The sequence below is a fragment of the Ptychodera flava genome, chromosome 22 (assembly GCF_041260155.1).
Source record: "Ptychodera flava strain L36383 chromosome 22, AS_Pfla_20210202, whole genome shotgun sequence".
NCBI classification, from domain to species: Eukaryota; Metazoa; Hemichordata; class Enteropneusta; family Ptychoderidae; genus Ptychodera; species Ptychodera flava.
This window is the reverse complement of record NC_091949.1, coordinates 8,605,080-8,621,501: the sequence shown is the minus strand read 5'-3', so window position 1 is coordinate 8,621,501 and position 16,422 is coordinate 8,605,080. Positions and strand designations below refer to the sequence as shown.

The 16,422-nt window shown below is 35.1% G+C and overlaps 1 protein-coding gene across 9 annotated transcripts in view; it reads left to right on the top strand.

Moving 5' to 3' along the window:
- Positions 1-16,422, top strand: part of LOC139122618 (protocadherin-15-like) — an 88,918-nt gene that overhangs the window by 69,427 nt on the left and 3,069 nt on the right. For 2 of the 9 annotated variants that reach the window (XM_070688187.1, XM_070688186.1), the window contains 15 exons: positions 466-578; positions 1,010-1,162; positions 1,516-1,646; positions 2,195-2,416; positions 2,765-3,012; positions 3,693-3,896; positions 5,133-5,216; positions 5,918-6,007; positions 9,420-9,446; positions 10,581-10,619; positions 11,523-11,540; positions 12,233-12,269; positions 12,766-12,869; positions 13,665-13,917; positions 15,612-15,641. In XM_070688187.1, coding sequence (XP_070544288.1) covers positions 466-578; positions 1,010-1,162; positions 1,516-1,646; positions 2,195-2,416; positions 2,765-3,012; positions 3,693-3,896; positions 5,133-5,216; positions 5,918-6,007; positions 9,420-9,446; positions 10,581-10,619; positions 11,523-11,540; positions 12,233-12,269; positions 12,766-12,869; positions 13,665-13,917; positions 15,612-15,641 — 1,753 coding nt within the window. The remainder of the gene's footprint in view (positions 1-465; positions 579-1,009; positions 1,163-1,515; positions 1,647-2,194; positions 2,417-2,764; positions 3,013-3,692; positions 3,897-5,132; positions 5,217-5,917; positions 6,008-9,419; positions 9,447-10,580; positions 10,620-11,522; positions 11,541-12,232; positions 12,270-12,765; positions 12,870-13,664; positions 13,918-15,611; positions 15,642-16,422) is intronic. The other 7 variants (XM_070688193.1, XM_070688189.1, XM_070688188.1 and 4 more) reach the window with 7 other exon arrangements.

The following is a 16,422-nucleotide window of genomic DNA, read 5'->3' as shown; positions in this document are numbered from 1 at the left end:
ACAAAAATCTGGTGAAAACTTAATATATTCTTGAGCTTCAAAATGAGCCGCACAAGTGGTAGACCAAAAACACATTGTAAAATCTGAGTCCAAGTATCTGTCCCTGTGATGCATTCTGCCTTAAATCCTTCAGATTAAGTGCCTGTACAGATATTGTCTTCAGTGTGGATGAGTTTTGAATTTTGAACAATAGAAGTAAGGTAACCAATTACATTCATGATAAGAATATTCAGATCTAAAGTTTCTGTTTGATAAGGCATAAAGTGTTTGATCATGGAGTAGTAATGGTGTATCTTACATCATTTTAACCCTTTCACCACAATGGTTTGGCCCAAACCCATTGTTCTCAATGGTGATTCAGACCTGTTCATAGGGACATTTGGGGTGAACAGGTTAAACTTCTCTGAAGATTATGGTAGCTGTTTCTAATAGTTATTTATTAATTTCTTTTTTTCCCTCAAACAGTGTGTCTACTTTGGTGGAAGAACAACCAATTGACACTTTTGTCATTACACTGAGAGCCAATGGCAGACCCTGGGATTTGATAACCTATCGGATTCTGTCAGGCAACCACAATGGTAAGTGGCACGGTGATTATGCAATTTTTTTCACATAGTTACTTAATGTGAGTGGTAAATTGACTACATATCCTCTGTAATCAACAAGGACTCTCAGAAACTTAAAGTGCAAATTTAAAATATGCATGGTAATAATAGGTACACTTGGTGTCCACTGTGAAACATTGACTTGTTAAGAAATGTTACTAAATTAAATACAACAGCTGATTGCAGAAAGAAATCAATACTGAGCTGTTAAATTTTTGGTAACATAGTACTTGTATGTACCCTATCACTATCACACAATGGTACAATCCTATTGTTTTCTATGGTTAAGTTGGACCTCTGTACAAAAACATAGGGGTGAAAGAAGAACTCTCTCATAATGGTCTGAACATACTCTCTTTGCCAGATGTTTATTTACTCAAAGTATCATATTTGTCTTTTCACAGAGTCTTTCCGTATCGAAAGTGTTGACAACCTTGCTCAGATTTACACCAATAGAGTGCTAGACAGAGAAGAAGTTAGTTCATTTATATTGACTGTTGAGGCAGCTGTGTACAATAACACTAACTCCACGTCAGGCAGGAAAAGAAGAGCCGAAGGTAAGTGTCGGTGTCTGAACATAGCATTAGCATAGTAAACAAATTTATTCATGGACTGTTTGAAAAGGGAAGGTGTCGTATCTTTCTATAGTACTGTAAGCTGAAAGTCAATACTGGAAAGATATGAGTTTTCGACTGATGATTAAAGTCATGGTGTAGTGATGATGAAAGCCATTTCTTAAACTCTGAATCTGCGTGGTTAAAACAATGATTTCTGCAAACATTATTTAAGAGATACTGTTATTACTGAATATAGACCCCCACCCCATCCTACCCTCCCCCTCCAAAAAATGAAGTGGTCCGCAGGTTAACATACATTTTTTTCATTTTTCTCCTGTGACTGATTCATGCAGAGCCAAACATAGCAGAAGTTATCATAGAACTTGAAGACATCAATGATAACCCTCCACAGTTTACAAAGTCCAAGTATGTCAGCGGTGTTGCAGACGATGCAAGTCCGTTTACAGAGGTTTTACAGGTTATGGTGAGTACAGTGTGCCAGATTTAGTGGCTAATCCATTGAAATTTATTTTGTATAAAATAAATGCTTTTAGGAAACCAAGCTTTGAAAATTCATTTCCAATAACATATAACATTTTCTTTCCCAAAATGAAAATATGCTTCCAGTATGGAAATGCCAAAGTTCCAACATCATGTGCAAAATGAAATATTCATACGAATGTTTTATTGGACTTTCAAAAGCTATGCCTACAGAAATCCTAAAATTTGTTCTATGTGAATTACCATCAATTATATGATTGAAACTTTAGCATGTCCAAAAATCAGACCATAAAACCAGAGCAAAAACACGGCTGCAAAGAAAACTTGTTTGAATTTCTGTTGACAAAAGCCAATATCTTATTTATTCAATGTATTTAGTGACAAACTAACAATTGTGAACATCTCTGTTAGTGTAGACTATCAATATTAACAATTTTCCTGCCAAAACTTGTTTGCTGCATATATTTACAGTTTAGTTCAGATAGTATGTTTTTTTTAATTGACATTCCTCATTCCTCTTTCAAATCATAGGTCACTGACGCAGACGACATCGATAACAGCAATGTGAACTTCACCATGGAGCCTTTCAATTCAACAGCAGATCTATCAGAGGCCAGCTTTTTCCAAATTGATGCTAATACTGGAATGATAAAAACGACGGATGTCTTTGACAAGTCTAAAGGCAGCAAATATCAGCTGACCGTCCATGCAAAAGATACTCCAGGAGGCTTTTCAGCAAAGGCACAAGTTGTGGTGAGAACCGTAACAACCCTTTTTAAACCAAATATCATGAAAGCATCCATCAAAATAGTCATGGAATTTGTGTCACAACATTGTTGTATATAGTTACATTACTTCATAAAAGTCTGTCCTTGACCAGTACTTTCATGCTATTTGGCTGAAAAGTGTTTTAGCAATAGTGGATTAAAGTTCAGGTTTCAAATGAGAGCAGACGACAGGCAGGCAGACAGACAGACATACAAAATTGAGCAGATTTCAGTTTTCTGTTGAATCAGGCTGAAACAATTGTATGGTAGCTGTTGCTCATTTATTGCATCCACTTATCTACCAGATAAAAACTCAGATTTGCTTTTTTTTCAGATTTCTGTAATATATAATGAAAATAGAGTGATTTTGGTGGCGGATATACCGCCAACTCTGATCGATGAGAATGCAAACAAAGTTGTAGCAATGTTGGAACTTATCTTGAATGCAACAGTCGTGCTGGAGAATGTTGGACCACGGAAGTATGGCCAAGATTTGAACACAGTTGACCCATCACAAACTGACATTTCATTCTATGCAGTGGATGAAAATGATGATCCGCTCACCACAGATGAAATAATGAGGTAAAATATCTTCATTTTTTACCAAGAAATTCTTTAATATTTCTCAGTTCGGGAATTTCCATCTTGAAAAATTGTAGCTAATGTATTCTAAAACGATTATTTTGTGTTCATACCCTGTAGCTCAGCAAGAGAAGCTTAAGAAAGAAGAAAAAATTACATCTCAGCTAATATTCACAAATATTTTCAAGAATACAATGCACTCTAATATCTTCTCATTACTTTGATGTCATTTTGTCCACTGTACATATGTATTGCCTTTATCTTCTGAATATTAAAATTTCCAAAATCTGCTCTGTCTGCTCATTTTAGGAGATACAATTGTTGAGTCCATTTTAATATGCATACTTCTGTAATTTCCAGTCTGTTCTTTGCAATTTCAAGGTTATAATCTTGTAACTTTAGATTAGAAAACACCTTTATTAGAAGCAATCTTGTTTCTCCTCAATCAGTATTTCGGAATATGTAGGAGAGAAAAAATTCTAATGAGCAAATTGTAAAATATTTCCTCAGAATTATTCTGGCTTGTGTACAATACATGTAACAGTTATTGTCATATATTTAGTCATTTGATTTCTGTGGCAGAGCATACATGTATGGTGAAAGTGGCTATTTGAATCTTTATTAAAAGTGATCAAATTGAAATAAGTTTGACATGCGCAGTATAATTTTCTTAATTTCAGGATACTAGAGATGAAATCTGAGGAACTGAATGAGTTGTTCCAGAGTTTCCTCCCCGGTGAAATCATCGAAGTGAGGCCGCCGGAAACGGCCATCACAAAAGATTACAGAATGCAGACTACGGAGGCTGCCCTCATTGCTCTGGGTTGTATTCTATTCCTTCTCAGCTGCATTGCCATCATTGTCATCTGTTACTCCTGGAAAAAGTAAGTAGGGAATTCTGGGAAATATAGGGATTATGGGTAATTTCCGTATCATAGGTCCATAAGATGGCAGAATGCATTTTTAAATGCTCTGCTCTCAGTAGTTTTCAAAGAGATAGTGTTATTGTTACGAAGCGATTGTTATCACAGTCACTCATGAGAACAAAATTTGGGAAGTTTCTTTTTCCTTTCAAATTTTGAAGTATTCTGAAAGTTGAGTTTCTCATTTACAAATCTGAGGTTACCGTATACAAAGTTACTGCCCTATAACATGATTCAACTCATGATGAGATATGTTTCGAAATTTATCCATTTAATTCTGAATATCTGAATGGTCTCGCATCTTGATGTGTCCACCACAGGGAATTTGCTCTTCAATTCAACAACAACCACCTTTCTGATCTGTGAGTAAGTTGTTAGATTTGATGTGGACGATTAGCGGACTTTCTTTTCTAGCGATATGCACAGAGTGTGCACCTACATGTCTATTGTCGATGAAAACTGGCAGAATTACTTTCATTTCTCAACATCACTTTTCAAATCTGAATGTAGAATTTATGATTGTGAAACTGAAAGATCTATTTTGCCACAGATACGCAACTTGAATCATGCAGAAAATCAAACAATATTTAATGTCAAGCCTAGTGTGATGGTGAATTAATGTACTCAATATATCACACGGTTTGTAGATTGACCTGTGTTAATTATGTCTGTTTTTTTGTGATTGCACTCTAAATGTACATCTGATGTGAATTTATATACCTTACTGTTTTGTAAAAAGTGTGTTTGTGTCTGACATAGGCTAGGTAAGGTAGTACCATCCTGTCGTCATTTGGTCAGTCTTTCAAGTGCTTACAAATGACAGACTGATTTGAATAGGTTAAATCCGGAATTAAAATGGACCCTGGTACAAACAAAACCATATGCAAAAATGCACACATATTTCTGTATGTGTTTATAGGTTTCTTTGTGCCGCCACCACATGATGTATGGTCTTGGGTGTACCAAGTCTGTAGAACACATGGTGTCCTTTTTATTCCGGAGTAGAACCATCGTCAGTGGCTTGTCATATTCTTTACAAGTACACTTTAGATGTAGATATGAAGGCTAATAATTTAAATGATTTAAATTTGCCTTTTAAAGAACATTCAAACTCCAAAGTTTGGCTTCGCCTGCCCCTGTAATAAATTATGGTTTGGCCCTTGGTTGACCTTCCAGTTTTTCAATTGAATTGAACAGGGTGGTGGTGGATTTTCCAGGTGGAGTGTCAAATGGTGATCTGTTCATGCTAAGGAATGATGTTACTCAATCCTATGAGAGAAAGTTAGTAGCCACTGTGACATTGGAATACACTGTGTTACTATACCGCATTGTTGTTTTCTCTCTCTCTGTGTTTTTCCATCTTGTTCCATGATAGGCTCAACTGATATGTAAATTAGGGATCAAAGGTCAATGGTGTAAGGTCAACAGGCAGAACACCACATTATTATTTTTCTGTCATAAAACATGATTTTTGTAAATTTTTTCTATGCATGTTTGGAGTAAGGGTTGCAGCAAAATGCTGTTGTAAAATTCTTGTTATTCACTGTCAATATATTTTGGTTTTTCTCATCTTTTCATTGTAATGTCTGTATATTTTTATGTTGTGTCTACTGTGCCAATGAAATGTGCTTTCATCTGGTTCATTTCATTCATTTCTGCATTATTCATGAGATTCTGCTGCAGCTGAAGCTTAAGAGAGGTGGCATGGCATTTTACTCATCACACAGCAATTTTTATCTCCTGCCAATTACAGTCACTGGTTCAGAACACATGACAGTCATGTGACTCTGTTTGGACCAATAGGAATCCAGTATCTCTTTAACCTAAACATCAATGAAAACTTCTGCAAAGTGCACCAATAGACTAAAGGAACTATCTTTTAAAATCTTAAATGGTATATAAGTAGAATCATAAGTTAAAAAAGGTGTTCAGAGAAATGAAGTGTATGTAGCAAAGTCCATCATTTGTATGTTTTGTTTTAGGAGAGAAGCTGAACGCCAACGGAATGCAAGACTATATCTACCAATGTACACCAATATCACAGCCTATGATACCAACAATGCAAGTGATATGTAAGTACATGATACAGCGTGCAAAGTTTTTGTACGAACAAGAAAAAAATACTGTGCAGTATCGATAGCAGAAAGTTGGTGAACTGGTTTTGAACTCTAACTGTTGATAAGTCTGATTGGGTGACAGCCTTGTTCAGTGTCATTTGCATTTGGTTTCTCATGAATTTTGAAACTTTAATCATTTTACTGAAGTCAAAATTATCATCGTTGTTCACTGGTGATGGCAGTAGTTATGGCAGTTGTATTTCAGAATAGGTAAAGTCACCTCTTTATTGAAATAATACATGCCCCAACATGGAAATTTATACAGAAAGTTATTTTGTTATATGACAATGACGATAAACAACACTATGTGTTATATTTGTACAACAGTTATCTGGCAAGCCTGGTCGACTTCTAATGTAAAACTTATTTGCATTTACAGTACAGTATGTTCTAGTTACTTGAATCTGTACACATACATGTGCACATGCTGAAGTTTATAGTTCCTTGAAGTATTGGCTTGATTTACTTGTTTGTAAAGTGAACCCAAAGTACCGTACTTCTCTTTGAAACCTTTTGTCAACAACACCAAAGTTTTACATTTAGGAATTTTAAAAAATCTGTAAATGCCCTGATACAGATGCAAATCATTGGCTGTAAAGTACTTCCACTATATTTTACTCAAAGTATGATGCTTAACTCATAAAATCGTGTACGGTTAGGGGTGAGCAAAGCCATGTCGTGTTTGTTGTTCCTTGACCAGTGTCAATAAAAGTAATGAGCTCCCGCTGTCTAGTTTACTGGTCCCATAGGCAAATTTGCTTGTTCTGCAGGCTAATTTGCTTGTTCTGCAGTCTAGTTTGCTAGTCTTGCAGTCCAGTCCATTTGCTAGTGTCTAGTTTGCTAGTCCTGTCTAGTTTGCTAGTATCTCGTTTGCTATTTGAGCATACATTCATTGTTCCAGGGCTCGAAAATTCTCGCCGCCCGACGCCCGTGACAAGTGAATTTTGAGTCCGGGCAAGTGAAAACAACATTCTCCCAGCCCGACGGACAAGTGAATTTCAATGAGGCCACTGTAGTACGCGCTGCCACTCTCTAGTTCTTTGAGTGAACTGCTTTCGATATGGCTGGCAGATAAAATAGCTCTGTTATGCTTGGCTACAAAATGGCAAAATATTGACCTCATTGCACGCTCTAATGTTTTTTTCTTCTACAGCTTACAATAAAATGTTGTAAGGTGTTGAAACAATTTACCCTCCTCCCTACAAAGTTACAATGTATTGAAACACTTTACTCTCCTTTCTACAAAGTTACAATTCCCTGGTACGTGAAGCAAACATTGTTGCTGTTCGATACTGCAATGGACCGTGCTACAATACATCATGGACGACCATGAATACGACTGAGGCCTGGCTTCTTTGCCTCTGTGAGTCCCACGTACCGGTCGTCCTTCTTAGTCCAAGTTTTACCTACTTTGCTTGAATCAAAATTTGGCCTGCAATTACTCAGTTTGATAGTAAAAGCCATTATTTCAAAGGAAACTTTCACAAACAGAGTCAGAATCAAGGGAAAAGGAGAAAAACTTGAGGTTTTTCTGAAAGGTCAAATCTGGGTCATCTTATGTGATGTCATAAATGAAGACCCTTTAAGTACACAATTATGGTTCAAAAGAAACCACCTAGGGAGGTCTAATAGGTACAATCTTATGATAAAAGGTAATTTCTTGGTGCTTTCCAATTTAATGGCATTTAGCTTGACTGTCAGTTTTAAATTAAATTTTATTAACAGTTATGGCAAAGGGAAATTGTCAACAGTAGTTGCAGTAAGCATATCCATTTCAAATCATCACATTAATATTTCTGCAGATTCCTCCAGTTTAATGATGTAATAGTGAACATCACCAGACATTTCTTGATGATATCAAAATATCAAATGAAAATGTTCCTGGGCTACAATGTTATCATTATCATTAAAAATATTTATACTCTTTAAAACATTGGGAAATGAATTGAACAATATCATTGTGTTTGTTTTAAAGGATTTTGACCTGACCCTTTTTGTCTCAAAAAAAATACTTATGCTGAAGATGCTATTGAGCCTGCTTGATCAAAACTATGACAAAACACCACAATACTTGTATCTCCACTGTCACCATGCTACCGAATGCTTTCTTCTGCATGGAAAATTTGTATTTGTGTGGCTAACAAAACCACTTAAGGAGCTTGTAGTTAAGTTGTCATACTGTGAACACTGACTCAATGCTGCAGAAGTATTCTGTATCTGTGGTAATATACACTTCACATTGCTACCTGATTTTTAGAATTGCCACCTAATTATTTCTTGTGGCAAAAGTTTACCACTAGAAATGAAAAAGTATTTCAATCCCTTCAATGTCATAAAAACACAGATAATTAATGTCATAAAAACTAAACAAATATTTCTTTAATGTTTAAACTATCATGAACAACATACAAAACATCTTGATTTGTAAAATTAGGAACTCCTGAATGCCAAGAAAGCTGTTGCTACACTTGAGATCATAAACTGTTTAAAAGTTGCTCAAAGTGGCTACAAGATTTTGATTTGGCTAATGAGTTGGTAATCATTTGGTGATTTAATGGGGAACCCTGCAGTTTATGCACATACTATGTGGTAGCAGTAAATTAAATGATACTGAAAGTTTCACATGGGCACAATTTGACACAACACCGGTGGCCTATTACATACTTACCCTTAGTGCACCTACCTGACTTGCCTATTTAACACAAGGTACCAGGTCATGATGACACACAATGACAATGTACCGGTGTTGTTCTATTGAAATATATGTCCCCCCAAAATTTAATTTGTCCCCATTAAGACCTACTATGGGTCACTGTGTCCCCATGCTAGCAAAAGCTGGCTGAAACACTGTGCATGTATACGTTACATAAGATATTATTTTTGATACACAGAATAAGGACACAAATTTATCAGTAAGTTACAGCTACTGTTTCTTTACAATGACATGAATAAAACCATACACATTTACTCCTTAAATCATCTGAAATTCAGGGCAAGTGAATTTTTCTTCCGGACAAGTGAAATTGAAAATTCACTTGCCCTATGCAATGTGAATTTTTTAAAAAAATTTTCGACCTGGTTTCATTAATATTAGCCAAGCCAATTGGTACTAAATTGTGTTAGCACTTACAAAAAAATGGTGGTCCCTATACCTCAGACGACAACAAGCTTTGCTGACCCTTGATATCAAAATGTATCTTATCCTTCACATCACCCAGTAATTCTTTTAACAAACACCTATTAACTATGGACCAAAACAATTCATATACATTTGTATATTATAAAACTTGGATACTTAATATTCACCCTCTTGTATTGATTCCTAACCCCCTCAATCTTGATCTACCTCTCTCCACTCAACTAACAGAAGCCATATAAGAATGCCTGAGCCAGTGTAAGTTTCTAAGTTCTACTGTGCTGTAAACATAATACTCCCACAACATCCATGTTTTTATTGTAATCTTTCCGCTCTATGCTGAAGCCTCTCAGTTATATCTATCTACCTCTGAATTTTCCGTATTTGCAGTGGCATCGTAAAATGTATCTTCATTGGTTACCATGACAACCTGCTTGTCTTGCTGAGCATCTTCTCATCTGTGTCTGTCTCTGCTTTTTTCTATCTCTTTTTTCCAAATCTTTCTCATGCTCGATCATTCGTCTGTTTACACACACTCACACCAATGTTAGACTGGATAACCCTGTTTTTACCATAGAGTAAGTGTAATCTTGGGTGATTTCAAGTCGGTAGTTTCCATTGTGGGAATTATAGATACAAGTGTAAATGTCCAATCTACGTTACTCCCTGTATGGAGAATTGTGATCGTTACTTGTACTGGTAGAAGTGGTAGAGTAGTTTAACCTGGTAAATTAATAGCTAAATATACTATCCTATGATTGCATGTGTTGGAATAGTTCATTATGGGTAGGGGTGACAATTATAGATTACTGTATATTCTAGTCTCCGTTTGAGGAAAATTATTGAAGGCATATTTCAGTACTAGTTGAATAAGTTGTCTGTTGTTTAGGATTATGACAATTGAAACCAAGTGTAGATGAAAAAATTATTCATGTAAATGCATGTAAGTCTCCATCACATTTTTAGAACTTTGACCAAAATTTGTTGTTGCGAATCCTTTTACACTGTCGATTCCAAAGAAAAGAAAACCTACGGAGGAAATTTTGGGTTTTTTATTTTCACAAACTGTTTATGCATTTACTACTAACACTATATGTACATTTCATTTACAACGAAATCATTTTTTCCATAGTCAATGATTTCTTTCAAAATGCATTAAGCTACATTCTACCTGTTTTCTCCATATTCTATATAAAAATTATTCCTTTAAAAAATTATTTTCATTATAAAATATTTATACAGGTAATGCCTTTGTAAGCATGCACATGTAAGAATTATTTAACTTTTATAACCCATATGTGATATTTTATGTAACATCTGTACTGTTATTTTATTGGAAGAGATTTCATCATATATATTAATAATGAAACAATTTTAATTTATGTTTTTCAGCCCAAATCCTGTGTTTCTTGATGACCAAGCAATACAAGTGTAAGTTTTGTCTTATACAAATAGTGAATGCAGTGGATTGTCTCTAGATTTGAGAATTGTTTTGAGATTTTTAATTTTTTTTGGTTTTTGTAGATTCAAAATATTATCATGCGTGGTTGTGTGATATACCTATTGCCTCTCGTAGTGTCCCTATGTAGGAATAGCGCTTTTCTCATTTTGTTCAAACTCATAACAGATTGTTAGAATATACAGCTACAATAGTGAAATCACTCCCAAAATTCCAACACTCAGTCTTGACAATCAAATCTTTCTCTTTTCCAAGCATATTATGGCTTCATGGAAAGCCGATTGCAAAAACAAGCTTTACCCTTTTATATCAACAAAAAAGTTTACGATAAAAGTCATAGTAAAATAAAGTAATACGGTATCCTACAAAAGTTCCCATGCATGGCTTGAATGGCAAAGCTGCTGGCAATGTTTACTTCATAAAAGACAAAATCCCGCAGTGATTTACACTTGATTTCCAATAATACAGGACTTAAAAATTAACTTTTAAATTTATGAATGTATTTGAGTATTCCATTCTCAAGACGTAAAAAGTATGATCTTGTCTTTAAAACATTTCACATTTGACAAACAGTGGTCCAGATTGATGATGGCTTCTGAAAATGTCTGGATTAAAAATTGTCTTTCGATGCAATAATCGGTAGGGATTTTTTGTCCCTGGGCTAGCAAAGGAAGCAACCTTGTAGTACATGTGTACATACACATATTAATTTTCCTGCAGCGCCCGATATATAACATGTTTTTAATTTCTGCAGTTCAAGAAATCCAAATGCTTACCTCTTTGTTTTTCTTTGCTTTTTCTCCATCTGTTGTGTGCATTTTCTGCTGTTGGACGCTATTGGTCCACTTTTGCCAACATATCTGCATGCCACATAGAGATGACATTTATCCAAAGTAAGTTGATAGTTAGTTTTCAAGTGCCAATACTCCCGTCTCGAATTCTCAAAGTTCTGTCTCAAACTGTCTCATGCATTTAACCCTTTCACCACAATGGTTTGGCCCAAAGCCATTGTTATCATTGCTGATTCTGGATCTGTTTATAGGAAATGGGTGAATTTTTGATAAATCTCATTTTCATGATTTGTCAGAAAATTCATGTGATAACTGCACTTTGCAATTATAGTTACCTTTCTCTAGAATGATCAAGCAAAGCTACGTGACTTTATCTCCTGGTCACCCCCCCCCAGATAATGGTATAACCTTCTTGCTTTCGATATCATAGTTGAACCTTTGTACTAGGCGATGTGGAACTTGTCATTTCATTTCATTCTGAGCTGCTGTCATTTTATCCTCCTCAGAATTTTGATTAGTCAAAAGTTTCACTTTTGCCAAGTATTATATTTGACATTTTTCATGTAAACTTCTCTGTATCCGTCTGGAGACATAGGGGTGGGAGCATCATTTAATAATATTGCATATTTATGAATAGTATGTACAGACTTGTGGTTTTAAAATAAACTGTACATATCTTTTTTCTTCTCTTGTATTACTTGTAACTTTTGTTTTTGGCGAAAGGATATCCAAAAAAATGTTGATAAAGTCTTGTAAATCTTTAAACAATTATGAATTTGTTTTGTTTTTTTTAGTGGTGAACCTCACTTCTTGAAGGCGTACGAGGCACAGGTATGCAATGCTATGATTTTTTCAATATATTACTTGTTAGAAGTTTACCTCTAATATTTCCCTATTTCAGTCAACAAAAAGGACAAAAAAATATAGTCAAATACTTTCTGGACATGACTGTGTTTCTCAAGATTAATTTGTGCACATTTGTCTCAGAGAAACAATTATGATTCTTTTTCATTTTTATGGAGCAGAAACATGTATCCATGATGGTATACTTTAATTGGTTCCTGTCACAAAGCTCGCCATAATCTGTAGTCCTATTTTAGCCAAACATTATGAAGTATGCCCTCTAGTGTCCAGTAGGCAACAATTTAATTTCAAAGGTTGGCTATCCACAATCACTCCTGCAGCGTTTAATGGCAAAGTCTTAACAAGTTTTTAAACCAGGACAGCAACTGTAACAACTGTTTGTCAGGCTGTGAGAGACATTTATGTAAATGTAGAATGGCAATCATTTGTAAAGATATGAATGTAATTGCATTTTATTTTTTAGGAGTTTACGATGGATTTCTTTGCGGATGCCTCAGAAGTCGGTGAGGGAGAGGACTTCACTATTCAAGTAGACCCTGAAAATTCAATGGTATTGCCGTACAGAGAGTGAGCACTTCATTCTGTATTGGTTTTTTTGTTTGTTTGTTTGTTACTTATTAATTCAGAAGATGTTCTATTGGGAGAACAGTTGTTGGCAGTGATTTTGACATTCAATACACCATTTTTTCAGCAGAATTACTTTATTCTGAATGCAGAGACAGAATAGATGCAATGAATTGAAATCAAAATTTTTATTTCAGTACATTTGTATCACCAAGAAAAATAAATCTTACGTGTGCGCAACTTTTGAAAAATACTGAAAAAGAGATTTATGATTGATTTTTCAAAAAATGTTCGGTACATATTAAAAAGAGTGCGTGTACAAACAGTAGAATTGCTGTAAAAAGGACAGAGTTTTAAATTTCAGGCATTTATGTGAAATATACTGTACTATATAACTGTACACGTGTCTGTGCAGAATCTGGAAATTTCATTACGGACTGCCAGTATAAGGAACTCCTGTATTTTTTGCAGTTGGTTAGAACTCTCAACCTACAGTACATATCAACCTAGCAAAGAAATTTATTGATTGAACCTGAAATTATGTCCCTACAAATACCATTATATGAAGATGGCTTAATAAGTAACTTTATTTCGTGCATCTTTCAGTAAATTCAGTATATCTTCATAGTAAAGCATACAAACTGTCAATTTGAGTGTTGAAATTTTAACCAAAGAATTGCCAGTTAAATCCTGGAATAAATCTCGGATAAGAAATGCATAAAAAATATGGGAAAACACAGGGGAAATATATACAATAATTTCAAAAATGATCGTACAATATTTTTTTCCTTCACACAGGCATAGACTTGAGTCAATTACCGAACAGAGTGAGCCCAGCCATGCTAGTTCTGACCGACTAGCCAGCATAAGTGGTGGTATAGTCAACCCAGCAATGGAAGATTCTGACGACAGCGATGATGACATTAAAAAGCCACCATTAGAAGAACATGATGATGCCATAGAGCAGCCGCATGTTAAATCAGATGAAGCAGCATCTCCGTCCAGAGATACTACAGCGCTGGAAGTCGTCACATCTCAACAGAATGGAAAGGTAGGAATTCAGTGTACAGCTTTTGTCTGTGAAACATAAACTCATATTTAGGATCAAAAGGTCATAAAAGGGACAAGGTTGCTCTCATTGGCATTTTTTGTGTGGGTCGACAAAAAATTTCATATCTGGTTAAAAATTTGCTGTGAACTGAAATAATGTTGATGCATCCATGGAACTTTTTTGTACTGTACAACAAAGGTGGATATTTTGTAGACCGCTATTTCAGCATGTATGAAGCCATCATTCAGTATTACTGTCTCCTGAGAACTCACAAAAATTATACTGCCAATACATGTATGCTCACAGAGTGCAACTTTGCCCTTTTAAGATACAGTGCACTTTCTATTCTAGTCTATACTCTCACTTCACGGGCAGTCAGCTCTATGCCTTATCTATGATAATTTAGATATTTTATGCTGTAAATCCATCACAACAATATGCTTTCTCTGTACTCTGTTGAATGTGTACCACAATTGTGAGAATTAGAAATTCAGTGAATTGGAAAATGATAATATTTATTAGGAGCAAATCCTCTTCATTCAGATTCATAGTGCTAGTTTCAGTCAGACACTTTTATCTTCTCTATCACTGTCATAGTTGTCATCATCACTGCATCATTTGAAATCTCTCCTTGAGATGTTGTCATGACAACTGTCTTCACACTTGCATGGTTCCAAGGAAAGGACAGTGTTTTTTATGATTGCACAATAAAGCTGCTGGTTTTACGAACCGTGCACTTCAATGTTTTGTATGCATGTTTTCCTGACAACACTTTCACAGAACACGGAATCTCTCTCTTTTCTTGCTTGCTACACACAGTGTGTCACATAGGATGCTGTCGTCTGCATGTAGGTGCCTATTGTATGGGCTAGTTCCTCTGCAACACGTGTGTTTGTGTTGTGCAGTGGCGTAGTCAGAGCAGGTTTGTGGCTTGATCCTTTGTGTACCCAGTAATGACCCATCCTAGGTGTTATATTAAAAAAGCTAATAAAAATCTGAACACGATTTATAATCTTTTATACTGTAATGCAATAAATACAATCTTAAGAGTGCTTATAACATGTTTGCTAACAACACAGCACAATCATTTTAACCACTTTAAATTTCTGTAAATATACCTAAATAATTATCGTCAACTTGGGCCACCACATTTCATCCTATCTTACAGTTTTTCACAATCAAGTTGAACAATTTAGAGGCACAGATAGTTGCTTAAGTTCAGATAAGACCTCATTCAATCATAGTGACAAATGTAGATAGATAGTAAACAGAGACACATCCAAATGTTATTCTCTGATTTGATTTAATGTTATAAGTAGTTCTAAAAATTTGTACCTCTCATCAGTGGAATTCTTGTTTTATGGTAATCTAAATTGTGCATCGTAAAACATCAGGTTTGGTGGATCTTTTTTGCCGCAAATTTTCACGTTAATCAGATTTGTGAAAAAAAGTTTGATACAAAGAATCAATGTAAGGATGAAATAATTTGCAAAGTTTGAATTTTGAAACTATAAAATGACAAGAATTGATTAGAAGGCCAATAAAAATGGAGAAAATTAGAACCTTCGTAAATCTCTAAATATTTCATTGGCTGTATTTTTTTCTTCACATTTTCTTTGCTTTCGTCTCTTTCATGTCATACTTTCTTCTTTTTTTTCTCTTTTTCTTTTGCAAAATTTATTTTGTATTTTCAGATGACGCCAAACCATAATATTCCAATCGTGGTTAGTAATGATATTCAACAGAGAAACAGTCCGCTTCGAAGTAGTCTTAGGCGCAATTCAACCTCTGCTTCGCTCACTTCAAAGAGTGTTCACTTTGATCCTACTCGGGACGTTGGCATTGTATCAACCGACAAAACTAACACTATCAAGAATATGCGCAAAAAGGGTATCTGCACAGATTCCATAGCTGTGATGTCATCAGTATTTGGTGTGATGTCATCAGTATCTGTGTGCTTGGCTTATTTGTAGGGGCACCAAATTATCTTTAGCTGGTCATTTTTTGCACTTCACGGTGGGCAGACCATGCAGAAACAGAACTGTTTAGTTTCAAGTTACAAAAATGTGGGCGGGAAAGATTGAAAACGTTTATGTATTATTTGTCTATAAATTTTTCCTAAAACCATGTTCACTTAACTCAATTATTAAAGGATGTTGATATTAGTGTTGTGGATGTTATGTGTTAACTGCACCCATGTTTTTTAACCAATTAGTTTGCAATTTTTCTCCTTTTTTGTGTTTTTTTTACTGCAATGTCAGTCTTTTTTTCTTCAAATTAATAGAGGTAAATACATGTCCTTGAAACAAGGATGTTTCAAGTATTGTTGGTCAGCAAGATACTTTGCATATACATACGCCCACATACATGCATCCCTCTATTGTGATTACAAATGGGAGCACTTGATCATAGACACTATTTTTATGACACATTTCATAGTTGGATTACATATATAATGTGAACAATTGGGAATTTACCGTCAACTCAAGTCTTACAGAAAAAAAT